Source organism: Eriocheir sinensis, unplaced genomic scaffold, assembly GCF_024679095.1.
Source record: "Eriocheir sinensis breed Jianghai 21 unplaced genomic scaffold, ASM2467909v1 Scaffold791, whole genome shotgun sequence".
NCBI classification, from domain to species: Eukaryota; Metazoa; Arthropoda; class Malacostraca; order Decapoda; family Varunidae; genus Eriocheir; species Eriocheir sinensis.
In genome coordinates this window covers 145,074-163,090 of record NW_026112155.1, presented here as the reverse complement: position 1 = coordinate 163,090, position 18,017 = coordinate 145,074, and the positions used below count along the sequence as shown (strand labels likewise).

General features: G+C 41.0%; 1 protein-coding gene across 1 annotated transcript; it reads right to left on the bottom strand.

The window, feature by feature from the left end:
- Positions 1–218: 218 nt before the first annotated feature.
- LOC126994422 (wings apart-like protein homolog) lies at positions 219–15,768 on the bottom strand. The gene is given in 14 exon segments (XM_050853734.1): positions 219–2,139; positions 2,141–2,151; positions 2,471–2,572; positions 2,776–2,864; positions 3,553–3,732; positions 3,911–4,022; positions 4,795–4,910; positions 5,177–5,417; positions 6,425–6,640; positions 6,761–7,003; positions 8,355–8,603; positions 9,995–11,670; positions 11,849–12,049; positions 15,459–15,768. Coding segments are annotated over 13 exon segments (3,555 nt in total). The 5' UTR covers positions 12,039–12,049; positions 15,459–15,768; the 3' UTR covers positions 219–2,009.
- Between the last annotated feature and the right edge of the window lie 2,249 nt (positions 15,769–18,017).

Below are 18,017 nucleotides of genomic sequence, written 5' to 3'. Positions count from 1 at the left end.
TCACCACGTCTGCTGTTCCTCCTGTTGGCTCACGAGCGTGTAATCTGCAGGAGCACCGCGCGCACAACACCTTTACCTTCCACCGCGGCACGCACACTGGCCCGCCCCGTCGGACCTTGGCCCTCACCCCGCGCCTCCTGCTCGGGGGGATGGCCTGCCAGATCCCTCAATTTCTGTTACTCTCGCTCCCTCCCCTCCTGTAGTATGACAAACAATCCTTCCTTTGTGTATGTTGTATTTACACCAATATGGATACAAAAGTGGACCAAACGCACATCTCCGGCTTAAGTGACAGGAAAAGAACACAGGCTGATATCGGCTCCCCAGGTGACCTCAGCGCTGCGTGAGGGTCTGTCCGTCCGTCTTTGCTGCCTCATCGACCTTGCTTGGGACACTTGGTCAATACAATGGTCCATATTCTTAAACGTATTGGGCTCCCATTATGACTGTTTTCCAAGGCGACAGAGATTAATTGGGTTTTCCTGGGTGATTTCTTCCTCTTCAAGATGTTTCAGTCAGGTAAATATCACTGGATTGACAAAAGTCCACAAAAATCCCAGCAACTTTTCTACAAGAGGCTTTTCAAACAGGCAAACTGAGGAGCCAATACATTTAAGAATACGGTCTAATGACTTGACTTTTTCAGTTTTTTTTACTAAATATTACAAACATTGATGACAAAACACTATAAAGGTGGTGCATTGGCAATCCAGGTGACTTTTTTTTAATGTGTTAATTACGTCGTCACATACAACGTTGATTTAGGTTCCATTCACTTTGCAATGTTTCCTGAAGGGCAATGCAAAGACACAGTTTAATCAACATAAAATTTTATATTCTGAGATCTCTGGGAAAGTTACTACATAAAGGAATAGTTGGCTCACATTAGGAACCCATTTGAATATACACATCAGGTGCAAATAGAAAAACAGGGTAATGTGGTTTGTGGAAATGTATATGAAACAATGATAACTGCATGTTTGTATACTCCAACTATCACACTAGTGGACAAAAATAACCCTAAGGACATGAATGCACACTCTTCACTAAAAAAAATCAGGTCACTGGTAGAATTTTCCTGACAACTCTGTACTTCTGGTCACCCCCTCCCCCTTATGAGCCTTCTCTCATGCATATGCAGAGAAGTACAGAATCATTCATTTGTAAAGCAAAAACAACTCTCATAAAATCCTTACATTCTTCTGAGGCTCACCCAGTCACTGGCCTGACAGCCACACAAGTCTACTCTTTATTGGGTGGTTGGGTTTATATTTAACTCCTTAGCCTTTACCAAGACATCAACTTCCTGCTTTAGTAAAATGAAGTGAGATACTGAGGTGCTTATTACAAGTCAATGACTGGGTGTGATCCTCAGTCACTGGGAACAGTCACCATTACAGTAGTAACACACAAAAGTTTTCCTTGACAAAAAAATAGTCTCTTCGAGAATTTATATTTAAAATGTAAAAGACACTACTCCACTATACACTAGTGTAACACTGCCAACTATAAGTCTCTTCACTCTTGGTCTGACACTCTGCTGCGGGACAAGGATGCTGCCACTGATGATTCGTAAGGGTCGTCAAGGGCTGTTATCTTTGGTTTTGGTCGGCCAGTGAAGAGTGAAGGGCAGAGTAATGGATGATGCGTGTATTGCACTACCTACCCTACACTACAGTAATATACGAGGGGAAAATGCAAATTGTACTCTTGGCGCTGCAGATAATAACACCAGGTGAAAGAGGAGCTGGTCCAAATATGAAACACTAGAGGCCACCAAAGCTGCATAATCCCAATATATCTTCGTTCTCCTCTGGTCTTTAACATCACATGCTACAGGAATAATGTTATTATGAAATTAAGCAAATAAAATCATGACCCTTAAACTACTGTTTTAAATAAAATATTTATTATTGAATTTGATACACAAATGGGTAACTCATTTATACAATTGAAATAAATTAATTTATGGTGAGCACAGAGATTTACTTAGGGTAACAATAGTGGCCTTAAAACCCAAAAGCATCAAGTTCAAGTTCTTTGGCTTCTTGCTTTTTCCTTTCAATTTCGGCCTCGTCTTCGGGCGCTTGGTCCAGCTTCTCCATGTGCTTCACAACCCGCTCTGTCGGCTTCAAGCTCCAGCAGACTTGTCTGTAGAGAAGAACATAAAGTTGCATCAGTGTGACAATATTTTGCATACCAAGCAGGCAGACAGTATCTTGAAAATATGATTAATGGAAATACATATCAGTATATTTTGGAGTGCAGAAGGAAGCATTTGTCACATAGATTAATGAAGTTCATAGTGAACAAAGATTTTTTGCTTTTTTGTTGGATGATATGCATGTGATGAGATATGAAATAATGTAAAAAAAGGTGAGCTTGTTTAAGCTACTCTGACTTAAGCTCCTTAGTGATAGAATATTACACTACTTATGTACTTCAAATACAGAGTAAATTAATATCATACAGAGGCTGTGAGATCCATGAACCGAAGAAACTTCTTCAGCACAGTCACCATCAAGCTGAAGTTTCCATCAGGTAGCATGGCTCGGATCTCAGCTTCACAGTCCTGAAATACACACAACAATAATACATGCATCTTAGCCTCACTATCCTGAAGCACACACAAGGATAAGAATACAAGCATCTCAGCCTCACAATCCTGACAAACAAACCAGGATTTGAGGAGCACAACAGTTGTAGTTTGGCACGTGTATCTGTGGCAGCTGAGAAACCTCAATTATTAACCACTAAACCTAGCTTTGTCTGTACCTCATCCTCCATGATGCAGTAGCCAGTCAGCAGGGCAGTGTATGCTGCTATTAAGGTGTCTTCCATGTGGTGGCCAGCCTTCTGCAGCACTTTAAAGAGATATCAATACGTTAGGATCAAATGCATAGAATAAAACTAAACACCCTTTAATGTTTATTCAATATACTTCCAATGAACTGACAATTTCTATGCAATTTAAAAAATGCAGCATTAATCTCAAATACAGTCATCAATACTATAACAAATGAAATGTAGCTTATTGTAGTTGGTAATGATGTGTAAACATACTTCATATTCCAAGACAAATTCTTGTTGAGATTTGGATATAAAGTCAGCAAAGAAAACAGATCATGGAGGCCACTGCCATGACCAGTGAACCAACTGAATGTAACAGCATGTCCTGGTCTCATTTTATTGGAAAATAAATTGGACTGAGAGAGGCGGGTTGCTCTAAATGATACTGAATAACTGTACTATGCAAAATATTAAAAGCCTCTATTAATTATAAAAAAATCTATTACAAAGATAAACTTACATAGTTCTGAAACTGATGGCTTTATTCATGAAATCAGGGGACTTTTCCACCACTTTTCCACCCTGAACATCAAGACTCCATGAAACTACTTTTCAAGTCTACAAGGATTTTCAAGAACAGAATGTATTTACAGTGTTTCAAGGACTTTCAAGGACACATAGTAACCCTGTGACTAGCCTTAACTTTGATTACAGGGAGAAATATGATATACAAAAGGTAGCCAGAAACTTATTTTAACTTACATTTTGCTACAGTCTCTTCAATTTCATCTTCCTTCTTGTCTTCATCTTTCTGTTTGCTTTGTTCTGTCAGATCATTATCAATAATGTCATCGGTGTGAGCCTCCTGCTGGCGTGCACTCTCCTCACTGCGATAGAACAGCTCCACCAACGCCTCCATGGCACCTTTCTTCTCCCGAGGACCTGAAGAGGTAGGATCCATATTATAAACTACTTTTCAGAAAAGTAAAATCATATCCAGACATGATCCACCAATAAAAGAAAGGGAAACAGAAAACACTATATACAAGCATGAACTCCCTGGTAGTAAAAATTCTCATTATATCTTAGAGTAAATATTTTCAGAAAGCAAATACTTTACATGAGAATATGTCATCATTATCACCATCCATGACGTCAAAAACTTTGGTCTTTCTGAGCATGGTCCGGTTGAACTTGCTGTGTTCTACCAAATTGAGGAGCAAGCAACAAGCCTGAAAAACAAAACATGAAACATTCTAAACTCAAAAACTCTAAAATCAATCATGAATAACTGCTTACTTTATAAAAATAATAGTTCCTGCTCAATTAAATCATAATATAAACATTCAATAATGATTGCCAATATCCAGACTTTTCACTACAAAATCATCTTAATGCAAAGCAGGGACCCTGAAGTAGTCAATACCAGCCCCCAGGGATGAATGGAACTATCCAGGGGGGCAGCAAATGGCTGGGGGTCAATAAATTGCAGCAGGCAGTAGCATTTGGAGACAGGTATTCTTAATCCCAGAAGAATAAAGAAATACAAAAAATTAAGTCCTTTCCCACCCTACAAAGTGTATAAGGCCCAACAAACTAGTATTATACTCTATTCCACCTCAGTTGACACCAAATAAAAAGAAACTTTAGTAAAATATTCAAGCTCTGTTGAGTGCCTGCTCTCAAACACTTATTGCCCAACCTCCATTGGGTCAGCTGTAACCAATCACCAGCAACAGAGTGGCCATGCTCATCCTACATTGTCTATAGGGAGGGACTTCCCATCTGATTTGGAGTCAAATGAGGTGGAATATAATTCCTAGTTCATGAGATACTTAAAAAAAAGGGAATGTAGTACGGTAATATGATTTTTATTTTATCTTCCCTTAGAGCACAGCATGGAACAAAAACCTCTTGATACACAATAGTATATCATGGTACTGACAATAATACTAAACCCCCTTTATTTGAGACTACAACCTTTATCACAGTGCAGTTACTTACAAGAATAATCAGCTCGAACCTCTTGTCATTTTGCAAGTGCTTTGGCATAATCAACAAGCAGTAGAGGGTGATATCATACAGGTCTTGCTGATTACCCAACAACTTGCTGCCCATAGCTGTTGATTAAATGTATATTTATAAATGTTGTTATGAATTGCTTAAGTGTAAAGCATATATAAATATATCACTGATAAATGAAAACCTCTGTGGTGTAGCAGTTAGCAACCCTGGCTAACAATCCATGAGCCTAGATTCAATCCCAGCAGAGGCAGCTGACATGCAGCCCACCTAAGACTACATATTCCTCTACTGTTTAAATAATATTACACACCTAGGATAAAACTACACACATAAAACAGCAATGCAGCACTGAGCCACCTACCTTCTTTGCCTGAGCTGTGGGTGAGGTTGATGAGGACCTTGATGGTCGTGAGCAGAGTCTGCACCAAGAGTTGCCCAGTGGACATGCCACCAACAGAAGTGTTCTGGGTCTTGGCCTCACTGGTGGGGTAAAGAGGGACATCCACGTGACACATTCTGTAGAGGCTCATCAGTTTCTCTGGGAAGATCCCACCTTGGTACAGAAGTAGGTACTCTTGGTTGGCAGCGTTCTGATGTGTTACCTAAATGCATTCAGGGTATGAGATAATGTTAAACATGGAAAAGAATGATATGAATGGACAATATTTTTTCTTTCATTTACTTATATAATGCCAAAGAAAATAACTTTCAGAAAATGATAATAAAACATTTACACACACACAATCAAATTCTGATGTAAAGAAATTATGTAAATCCAAAAAATTACCAAATGTAGAGTAAATGTGTTGTATCTTCACCCCAAACAAGATGCTTCAAATTTCTATCTTCTCTAAAGACTGCACAACTCTTGCTCTCTCCTCCATTTCAGAGGCTACTTTACCAGCTTGAGGGTGCTTCGAAGGCATAAGAACTTATAAGTTTGGCTTGGATAGCCACAAGCTAGTAATGTACCACACCCACAAGAGAAATATGACCAATCACAGGTTCAGCTTGAGGTAGACCACACAGCACCAAAGCAGGTGGTTGATCAAGGCCTTGCCTCAACTGAATACGTATCATGAAAATGAGATGTTTCGTTAGAATATCCTTCCTTACAACATTCAACTGACAATATTTTTGCAACTGGTGTTGAGCAACACAGCTCTGGGAAAGTTTGAATGCTGTAATAACTGTGATAATAATGAAAACCCTAAAGCTAACTAAACAGAGATAAGTGCATCAGAACCTGTATTGTATTCCCGTTACCCTAGTATGTGTTCAAAGACCACAGAGCAACAGCCATCATCTAATATGACACAAATATAATGTAGTGAGGCAGAGTTGGGTTTTTCCATTGAAATAAGAATTCATTATGTGCAATGGAACACTGCATGGTTCTCTCAGAAGGTAACCACAAAATGTAACATGATTGCATTTTCTTAGTTGCACTTAACTGAATAAAATATTACTCACTTTTTTCTTATTTTGACCAAAACTGGAACCAATAGCATTCATAAATAATACAATCTACACACCTACGTCAAGAACATAAATAATACAATCGACATATGTATGTAAGAACATTTCTAGAAGTTGCTGCACTACTCACATTTTCTAGAACCTTGAGGCAGCGATCAACCTTGGACAGTTTCTCCAGCAGGGGGTGAGTCCAGGTCTCCAGGTCAGGTGAGAACGCCTCAGTACAGGAGGTTATGGTGCGCACCAGGTGCTCCACCCCACCCAGCTCCCGCAGCTCCTCCTTGAACCACTCTCCGGCTCTCTTGGATGTCAGGCTCAGCAGCGTTTCCATGGCCAAATGACCAGCCTGTGGGACAATACAAAAGATTTCATTCAACAGCAGCTGTTCCAATAAGCTTCCATCATTAAAAACAAAATTGCTCAATCATTATTCTCTTTACAGATTTCCATACCTCTCTAAACTTACATTAATGTTCTCCAAATTAAGGTGCTTTGCATGACCCTTTTTCTGCATGTCATTGCAAAGCTCTCTGATTTTCTTCTTATTCTGGCTGATGAAGGCCACGTCTACAGGGGGGACATCTTCAGCAGCATCTGCATCAGTGTCCAGCAGGTTGAGCATCAGCTCCAGGGAGTTCCTGTCCAAGTCCATGTTAAGGCGGTCCTGGCTCAGCGTGAACATGACTGTGGCTGCACAGATCGCCAGCCTCTGTCACACAAAATAAGGAAAATATAAACATTAGCAGGGAAATGTCTTACCAGTAACAAGGTAAATAACAGAACTGAACAACATTCTTAATGACAAGTGTGGTATATGCTTGAAATCAAGCGGTGACACATTTCTGGTTACATATTGGTTAATCAGTTGCACTTCAAAACAATTTAGATTCTTTTTGTTCTTTTTTAACAACTTGGACAATGACTTCACTAATCATCCATTAACCCCTACAGGATGGGTGACGGGTTTTTCCGGCTGCCAGGTTAAGGGCGGGTGACGGGTTTTCCGGTCTCCCTTTTTCCGACGTAATATTGAGGTTTGAGTGGGGATCTATGGGTCAGCGTGACTCCTAGGCTGCCACACAACTCCTCCTTGCCATTCTCAATGTTTCTGTGACTGTAACAATGGCAGGAGGAGAGTTTTTTTCATCTTCTTCATCTGATTCCACGCCCAAGTGTCCACAGCCAGTGACCTTAACTCCTCCTAAGCCTACTCCTGCTCCCAAAAGAGCTCTCAGTGTGAGCCCAATTGGGATGAGATCTGGAATGACTTCTTTGAGCTTTGAAAGTGGTGTCAGTGGTGAATATAGTGACAGCAACAGCATTGAACTCCAATCCCTAGTCTTACCAGAAAGACTGAGCCCCATTATTGTGCAACCTCGCTTTGGTAGCAATCCTGTTGATCAAACTCATTATGGTGATGGTGGAAGTGATACTGAGGCCACTGAGGATGCATCCCACCACCCTTCTGGGTTATCAGTTTCAGAATATGAGTGTAATGAAGGGGCTTTATTGTGGGGTTGAGTGCATGGAAGGGGAGAGCCGTTAGCTACACCATGCCAACCACAACTTATGCGAACACAGGCTTGCGGAGAGCTAAGTTACTGCACTTCATCACATCACCACGGAAACACCACATGACGTAGAGACTTCAAGTTTGTGGCATACTGAAGAGGAAGGATGGATAAAGCAAATGCTCATAAACTTAAAGCTATTGACTTGGGAAGAGCCGTGAAATTGATAATGGAAAGTGAGCAATTTTCAGGGAAACATCAGAACACTGGCATACGGGGAGAACCATTTTCACGTTACATCCCCACCCTTTAGGGGTTAATCCAATATCCAGACCTGAAAATCAACAGTCCAAATTCTGCAGGCACAGGCTCCCTCTTGTCTATGGTGTTAAAACTTAATTAATGTAACTGCAATAGGCTACTAATCGAACAGCAACAGGCTAAGTATCTGGAGGTAATAGTTTACTACCCTAACAGCAACAGGCTACAAATTTGGAGGTAATAGGTTACTAGTTTAGTGGTGATAAATAGCTTAAGCACAGCACTCACATTGTCTGAGTGAGCATCAGAGAGGGCACTGAAGAACTTGATGACTGTTCCATGAGCCCGGAGGTGCATCCTGAAGGAGGGCACCATGCACTTCTGCGCCAGGTTGATGGCCGCCAGGCAACGTGTGGATACGGCGTAGGAGGAGCGCAGGGCATCCAGGAAGTATTCCACATCATCATTGAACTCTTGGAACTCCCCAGACTCCTGAAGCTGGTGGGTCTTCTTGACATTCTTCACCACAGTATAATACTGAAAACAAGACATTCATAGTAACTTAAGAAAATGAACAGTTTCATCTATAATATTGAATCCATTTTTTTGTTCTTCCCATTACTAAAGAGACATGTGCATATTTTACTCAAACTGAAGAAGTGACAGACTTTAAAGTGATTTGGCCACATGGAGCAAATGGAGGAGAATAAGATGACCAGGAGGGTGTATGTGAGTGAGATAGAGGGAGGGAATGTTAGAGGACAACCTCCAGTGAAATGGAGAGATAGGGTGCAGGAGTATGTCAGGGAGAGGGGTGAAAGATCCTTTAGAAACTCTGAGCAGGAAAGGAGGGAGTGTCTGGATAGAGAGAGATGGAAACTCTTCTGCCGTGGCCATCCCCTGGTGGGAAATCCTAGGAGCAGGCGTCAAAGATGAATGAATGAATAAACTGAAGAAAATATGCCACGAAATACATAAAAGCCCTAAAGCAATGACAAAACTTGTAGACCATCACCAACTTTAAATGAAACCCTTTAATGACTTAGTTTTAACCCTTTCCATCCGTGACGCAGACGTCGGCGTCACAGTATGGAAAGGGTCAAGAGGAAATGGAAGTGGATTAATCCTCTTCTAAACCTCTCAATCATCCTCTAAATTCCTCTTCCATTTCCTCTTAAGAGGTTTAGAAGAGGACTAACCCTTTCCATACGGTGACACCGTCAGACACCCATCGGACACCGATTCAGAGACATAGACATGGAATGCAGCACAGCAACTGAGAATATGTGCAGTGGAAATGAGGTATGTAAGAGGTGCATGTGGTGTTTCAGGATGGGATGGAGAAAGCAGTGAAAGTGTGTATGAAAGTTTTGGTATGGGTGTGACAGTGAAAGGAGTGGATTGTGGAGTGGTGGAGTTGGTGAAGCATAGTGAGCTGAGATTTTTTATGTGTGATGAGAATGAAGGAGAATGAATTTGTGAAGAAAGTGTATGAGGGAAGGATTGAAAGAGACCACCTGTGAAGTGTATCAATATGATGAGTGAGTATTGGAGCGAGAGTTGAAAGTAGCAGGATTGAGTTGAGAGGAAGTGCCAGAACAGGGAGAGATGGAGACACTTCTGCCGCAGCTACCCCCTGGAGGGAAGTTCGCGTGAGGGGGCAGAGCATCAGAGATATAGATAGGTAGATTTAATAGGAGCGCTCAGAAAGATAAACTGGAGCCCATTTCCGATTATGGTGTGCCTAGAAACTTAGAAGAGAGGTGGAAGCATGAGCTGATGCAACTATTTTCCTTTAAAAGTCCTGTTTCATGAGGAATTTGAACAGATCATACCATGAACATCTTCAGAAACTCTGACAACATTCATTAATACAATTCCATAGCATTTATAAACCCCTGAAGTGTAAAACATTGATGCATCCTTACCTGCTTTGCACTCTTAGCACACTTGACGCTTGTCACAGACTGGTTGTCTGTGGAGTCATCAAGGTCTGTGGAGGAGCTGGGCCACGTGTGAACTCTCTTCAATGATGTTGGTTCAAAGTCAAAATCATCAAACGCTGAGCTTCCTGCTGATGCGCTCTGAGCAGTCTGCTGCACGGGCATGAGCTGCTTGGAACTGTCTTCCTTCTCTTCATGGCTGTGCCACTTGTGCGTGTAAGTGGCCCTCTTCTTGGCATCCCTATCAGCGTCCCTGCTCTTGAAGATGCTCCTTTTCTTGACAAGCGGCAGGCCAGGCTTTTTTATGCCTTCCGTCTCTGACTTCGACTGCTGGCCCAGCTTGTAAGACTCATAGCTAGCTGCCCCAGATGAATGTGAAGAGACAAGTGAACCCTGAGTTGAGAATAACAAGTCCTCCATTTCCTGCGTGTCTCCCATGCTGCCCTCGTCCTTGAAGGGAAGCTCTCCGGGAATGGAACAGTCAATATTTGTACGATCCACAATTTCATTTTCATCAAAGTCTGTGCCGAAGAGATTAAAGTTATCACTCTCTCCATCACCAGCACTTGAGGACACGCATGGGCTGCCGCCCCGTTCCATGGGCGGCGTTTTCTGTGGCTGCACAAAATCACTCGTTCCCATACTTAACACATCATAATCAGGCATTGCGGCATCACAGATTTCACTGGGTAACTCACTTTGCTGAGTGTCTATTTCAGATGTTGATAATAATTTTTTTCTGATAAACTTGTTCAATTCACCAGATTTTGAAAATTTGGAGTCGTCTATTTCCTTGGCATCACACTGTGGTGTCTCACTGTTTGATCTGTTCCCTGATACTCTAAACCGATTCTCATTACACATGCCTATCGGCAAGCCAGTTCTCTGGTCAACGATCTCGTTATATTCAAAAGAAGACTCTAGAGTTTCATTTAATGTCCTACTCAGTGTGTCTTTGTCTGAAGAACTGTAACTGGTTACCCCTGATGAAACAGTTGGCAGAGTGACTTGTAAGTCTTTGTACTCAGTCTGTGGGGAGACAGCGGGGGCAAGCTCCTCTGAAGAGTCTCTGTTTTCTTCACTTAAATCTTTAGTGGAAGGAGAACTGGCAACGCTAGTAGAGGCACTGCCTGCGTGAGAGTCATCACTGGGCAATTCTACGGTACTTGAATAGGTTTCCTGAGAACACGAGGCCACATTTCTGCTCTTAAAGATCTTTAACTTAATACCACTACCTGACCTTGAAGTGGTCACTGTTTCAGAATTGTTGGACTTATTGGTTGAGGAGCCGGTAACAAGCTTGTCGAACACATTGTCCCTCACAGCCTCAGCACTCCCCTTTGCTGGCCCAAGGTCACTCTGGCTCCCCTGATTAGAGTCTGGTATCTCAAAGGGAGCCAGAGGAGGGGCCTTCACACCATACACGCCATCACTTGTCTTCCCCGGTAATTTGTCAACACTTGACTTGGAGACCTCAGGAATCTCCTCTGTATTCCTGGACTTGAAGAACTTCCTTGGTCTGCTGAAAGTCTTGATGGGAGGCTTCACCTGAAGGGAAGCTCCATTGGCAGGATTCCCACCGTCAAAACTGTAGGCACTGTCACCAATTGTTGAAGGTGGTGAATCCTCAAGAAATCGTTTGTTTGTGTCCTCTTTCCCAGCTGAAAAGTATGTACTACTTAATACTCTAAAACCTAAACTGATGTAAACTTATAGACTAGACAGGTTATCCACATCAAGTAGTTATAGTACAATATGAGAAAAATAATGTTGGGAACACAGACATGGTATATATATTTATCTTTAAGTATAACTCTTAGGTTTGGGTATGAGACTTACCAAGTCCATTGATGCTGCGCAGGGATGTGAAGGAGGTGATGCCCCACTTGCCAATGTGGCCAGCTGTCTTGGTGGCCGATGGCTTGGTGCTGTTGCTGCTGCCTGGGTCCGTCACCAATTTGTCAAACTGGCTAATGGGAGGAGGAGCCGCTTTCTTCCGGCTGTACGTCCTGCTGTATCTGCCACTCATCTTGATGGTTGCTGCCAAATGTAGGAAATTCAGAGTTTATACCTCAACCATAATATACTGGGTTCTTATCACATGTTGTGTATCATCCAGACTATTGCAGTAACTAATGAAATTTAACATCATGAAGAGTATATTTTTAATAAGTTTCTTATCAGTGCAACATAGTAAATATCAAAGTTTTATATAGTTGTAAGAAGTTCTAAAGTTAGTTCTAAAAACAATATATTTCTTGGGATTAAATAAGAAACTGTTACACCAGCCAGTGACCTGCATCCCTTATATATTTTCAGTCATCACTGACTGCTGAACATGCGTCTCCATGGTGCGGTAGTTAGTGTGCCAAACTACGATTCTGAATAATTACCACACAAAGTTAATAGCATTATGTTCCCAACTTTACGTTACTAACTGCTGTGTTATAAACAATCCATATATATTATTTTTGTTATCTGTCAGTCAATCTATCTGTTTAACTGTCACAAAATATCTTACAAATTAATTGACATAGTCACCAAACAAATAAGAAAATTCCTGGGTGAATATCTCAAGCCAATCAACTTTTGCAAAAAACTTTGGTAAAAACTGATTGAATGATGCTGAATCAATGAAACTTTAAATGGCAATTTCCAGAGAATAACTATCACCTGCCAAATCAACCAAAATTATATTTTGAAGAAAGCAAACATTATTCAGTCTGATTTTATCAGGAGTGGGACCACCTCTACAGGATTCTGATTCACAAAACTGAGTTAAATTCTAGTGTAATAAACACTAACAAAATCTATGTCACAAGTAAAATTGAAAGTTATAATGTAAGTTATATATGCCCCCATGAAATAAGCGTAAAGAGATAAATAAATGTGAAAGTTCACAAACGTCAGAATAAGTAAGTCACCTGCATTGCAAAGTAAAAATATGCTTATTAACGAAAATGATACCCACTACAAGGCACAGGCTGCTGCCAGACACAAAAACATCATGTGACTTAGCGTGGGGATTTCGGATGTTAAATGCTAATGAGAAGAACATGCCTGCATATACATGGGATCTTACCCACTGCAAGTCTTATTCATGGAAGAAAGTAGACAAATACCCATGTATGAACAGGTTGAAGGACAGGGCAACACTTCAGTCCTAGGAAGTACAGCCGATGAAATGAAAATCATGCAAAACGAACATAAAAAGAGGTGTGGCTTGGAAAGGAACAAAACCTTCATGTGTCTGCCCCAAACATTTCAAGCAATGGCCATTCCCAAGCAAATCCAGACCCAGAATACCTTGCTTACAACAGCTACGAAAGAGCATCCACACCTAGGATGAAAAATATCAAGCAAATCAGGTCTTTAATCACTGGTATGGGTACATATGCAGTGTTGTTTTGGTGTTGGCTCATAGCGCCTGGCCGCAGTTGTCATACAAAATATGAACCTATTTTCATATTCTGATTCTGTTGTTTATTCAAAGTTTTGCACAAGAAAATTAATAGTACTAAAAATATTAAGTGACATTTTCAAATGTTATATTCTTTACAAAAACCAACAATTACATTACCTCCTACTGGCTAAGAAACGTACTGAATCCACGTCTTGTGTGGAGATGTTAGGTGAGCTTATTATATACTGGGAAGGACTCAGACATATCCAAGCATGCTCCCTACAGAGGAGAGCGAATTACATGGTGACTTGTCTGGAAATACTTGAAGGTTTATTACCAATTGAGGGGCTACCAGATAAGTCAAATAAAATTCCAGAAGCACATCTGACTGAAAGAGACAACCAACAGTGCAGCATGAAGCATATCATAAGTTTCTTGTAAACAATTAACTAATCTAACCAAAGTAAATCAAACCTAATCCGACCAAACTTATCTAACCTGACTTGACTTGCCATACTGGCAAAATGGGTAAATCTTAACCCCTTCACTCCGGCGCACCGACGTCAGCGTCTGACAGCGTCACCGTATGGAAGGGGTTAGTCCTCTTCTAAACCTCTTAATCCTCTTCCATTTCCTCTTAAGAGGATTAAGAGGAATTTAGAGGATTGAGAGGTTTAGAAGAGGATTAATCCTCTTCCATTTCCTCTTGACCTTTTCCATACTGTGACGCCGACGTTTGCATCATGGATGGAAAGGGTTAAGAATAGCGGCTCCTAGCGGGTGCTCATTTAGGGGACGTTGTGGTGGTAATTACAACATTTCTAGCACGTATGAAGGGGTTTTGACAAGCGGACAGGCGTGTTTATGTCACAAGGGGTGTATTTTTCTGCGCGGGCTCTTCCTTTTCTTCACCCCAGAGCTTGCAGTCTCATTGCCCTTTGACTTAGAAGAAATAGTGAGGCCAGCATGGAAAAATACACCCCTTGTGACATAAGCACGCCTGTCCGCTTGTCAAAACCCCATCGTACATGCTAGAAATGTTATAATTACCACCACACCGTGCCCTAAATGCGCACCGCGCTTGGAGCCGCTATTCTTAGGATTTACTGCAAAATGCAATAAAAGGAGATGAATCACTAAATATATTCATGCCTGACCACATTTTAAGAAAATAATCTCTCATTAACAAATGATTTACAACAGCAGAGAAGTATGATAGTTTGTTAGATGTGCAGAAAGTACTTCATATAGCACAAAAGTGTCCCTCACAGTGAGATGGGCAAACTTCTGCAATAATCCTGAAAACTTATGTGTTGTGTGAGACACAGGCACACAGGGTAACATGCAATGCGTGTCAACGCTGATGCACAGCTCATTTCCACACAGCGGAACATGACTCTTCGACTGTTTGTCATGAGAAATCTGGGGCTGTATCCAAAGTATCAGTCAACAGCATGATACACAAGCTGGACACATGGCTGAGTAAACTACCGTATGAAATGCCTACACATGAATAGCCAAGCTCTCTCCACAAGCCCACCTCAGCTGTGCCAATCACATCAACCAAAGTAACACACACACACACACACACACCATAACAGCTCTGCCTCACCATCAGCCCTGACACACACACACACACACACACACACACACTCACACACACACACACAAGCAAACACGCATGCACAGCTGCCTCACACGCCACTCACCCAAGACCCATCAACAGCAACACAAAAAAAGTTTAAAAAAAACGTAAACCATAGAACGCCACGAAGACGAGAACACAAACTATCACTTTTTAACAGGAAACAAATGCACCGCGCCGCCGCCACTGCACCGGGGGAACCACGCACCTGCACGGCTTCCAGGGAGACGAAGAGGACCATAAAATAACAAACAGAGGGAAAATAATTACGAAAATGCGGTAAAAATGGAGAGCCACCCGCGACCCAGATCTCAGCTTCCCGCCAACCCTGATTTCTCCGGTTCTTTAACACCCGCGGACGCCAGACACCTGTGAATATAAGCCTGCTGCCCACCGCTCACCTTTTAATATCACTGTTCCATGCTAAGAAGGCGGTCATCACAGTCCTGGAGGAGGTAAACAGAGCGGAGTGTTGTCATGGTCCGCCATTACCCTCGTCACTGACCCTCGCACACCGTTGCCAGATTCTCGTATTTACCGGTTTTCGACGATTAGCTAATACCATAGTACGTCAGGAATTAACGATGCCGACGATAGCCATAATTGAATCTCGTCATCGGGGTGCAGGAGACAGTTTTGGGGTCGGAAATCGGATAAATATAAGACGCTGAGTGTGACGATCTAGCAATTTTACCCTCGCACTACTTTCGTATCGGCTTGTGGAGGTTTTAACTGTTTTCTCCTGCACTGGGTTCCATGAGGCTTTAAATGCATAACTGTAAGCGTGCCACGTGAGTTTTGTTAGTATCTTGTATAATAGTAAACTCTCTAATGGATGGTGGCTCGTGAAAATGGCCTTTATTGCTCTATGCGTAAGGGTTGTTATGGCTTGTGGCCGGCCGGAGGAGCGGAGGGATACACGGACAGGACGTGCAGGGACCCGGGATGCAAATAACGACTCCTGACAATACTGAAATAAATAACAACTGTCAACCAACCATAAAGTCTTGTAACCAACACCATATGATTGATTACTCTGAGGTGTTAAGACGCCATCTGATTTTTTTCTTTCTCCAGAGGGACCACAACCCTTATAACGGTTGATGGACGCTTGCCAACTGAAATAAATAACACTTGTAACAACACCAAATTATTAGTGTAAAGTGTTAAGAAACCATTTATTAATTTATCTCCAGGAGGACCACAAATCATATATATAACTGCCTGCTGATGGACACCTTTTGACAAATAAAATAAATAACAACTAATAACCAACCAAAAAGTCTTGTGACTGCGCTGCAAGTGGTCCATGATGAGCCCTCTCTCCATGCTACACATGCCCACTCCAAGGGAAACACAACTCCTTCCCTGTAATGCTTCTTATAAGTGCTGAAATAGGCCTACTGTGGTATTAATCAAACAAATAAATAATGGTGAAACTTACCGGCAGCATTACATATATTTGGCGCCTACTCTGCGGCCATCATGCACCCGATAGGTTAAATATAATTACTTCCGGCCACTTGCCATCGCCAGGCACAACAGACTTCCTTACGCAGTATTTCGCCTCGTCGCCTGAGTACATATGCATGAAAAATAAAACCGGCAATCAATATACATTCCCGCACACAAAGTGCTGCTCCCTGTACGTGGCGCGCTTTGCCAGTCAGCCTCCCGACTGTTCTCTGCCTTCACTGTCCTCCTCCTGCCTTGTGGCGACATCCATTGATTGTTGCACAGCTTACCTTCAAACCACGATGAATATATGAGTCACATATCACACCATGCACGCGGTGTGCGACTGTGCGGTGCTGCACCGTCTCACTCACTCGCCGGATGTGCATCTATGTTAAACTCACAGGGTGAACAAATAAACTGTATGACAAATATTTTATTAAATTTCTCTTATTGACAATCATTCAGATACTTGACAAGACTCTTGACTAGATATTTTTCACTCCCTTTGAAGGTTAGTGTATAAATAATAATCTACATGTTGCTCTCTGAGCTCAAAATAAACTTATAACTGCTTAATAACTGGTAATAACTGGTGGTCATGTTTATAACCACGAAGCAGAACCTCTTAATGACTAGATTTACAACCATAAAGTGGCTATCAATGAGACAGCATGGATGGCAATCAATAACTAAAAATGTCACTCAACAAACATGAATATTGCAAATGATAAAGAGGACACCTTCCACCTTTGCAGGCACAGCTGTGGCCACAGGAGACAGGAAAACTTTACCTCTACTCCTCACCAACAGTTCTGCTACATGGCCAAGACAGCAAGGCACATTTTGGCAAATACATACAGTGGAAAATCACCAGCTGCACTATATGAATATATTTTAAGGCAGGGCTGAAAATCAATTAACATGAATGCTTCATATATTGCTAATATACTGATATAGGTTTATATGCTCTTATGAAAGTGTTACCGAGTCAAACAAATATTTCTCATCAACAAACTTATCCCCTGCTTCTAAATCAGTTGAACTGGGATCAGGCTAGAAGGAGCATGCTGTTCAGTATTTACTTGGATGGAATGATAAGGAAATAGTATATTTTAGAAAATAGAAGTACTGTTTAAATCTGGAAAAAAAAAATCAAATCAAATTGTTAACATTGTCTTTGTCTTTTCATGTGACTTTCATATTCCACAACCCTCCTTCACTTCCTTATTTTCTTGTAAACAAAGACAATGGAAACAGTTTGTGTATATATATATATATATATATATATATATATATATATATATATATATATATATATATATATATATATATATATATATATATATATATATATATATATATATATATATATATATATATATATATATATATATATATATATATATATATATATATATATATATATATATATATATATATATATATATATATATATATATATATATATATATATATATATATATATATATATATATATATAT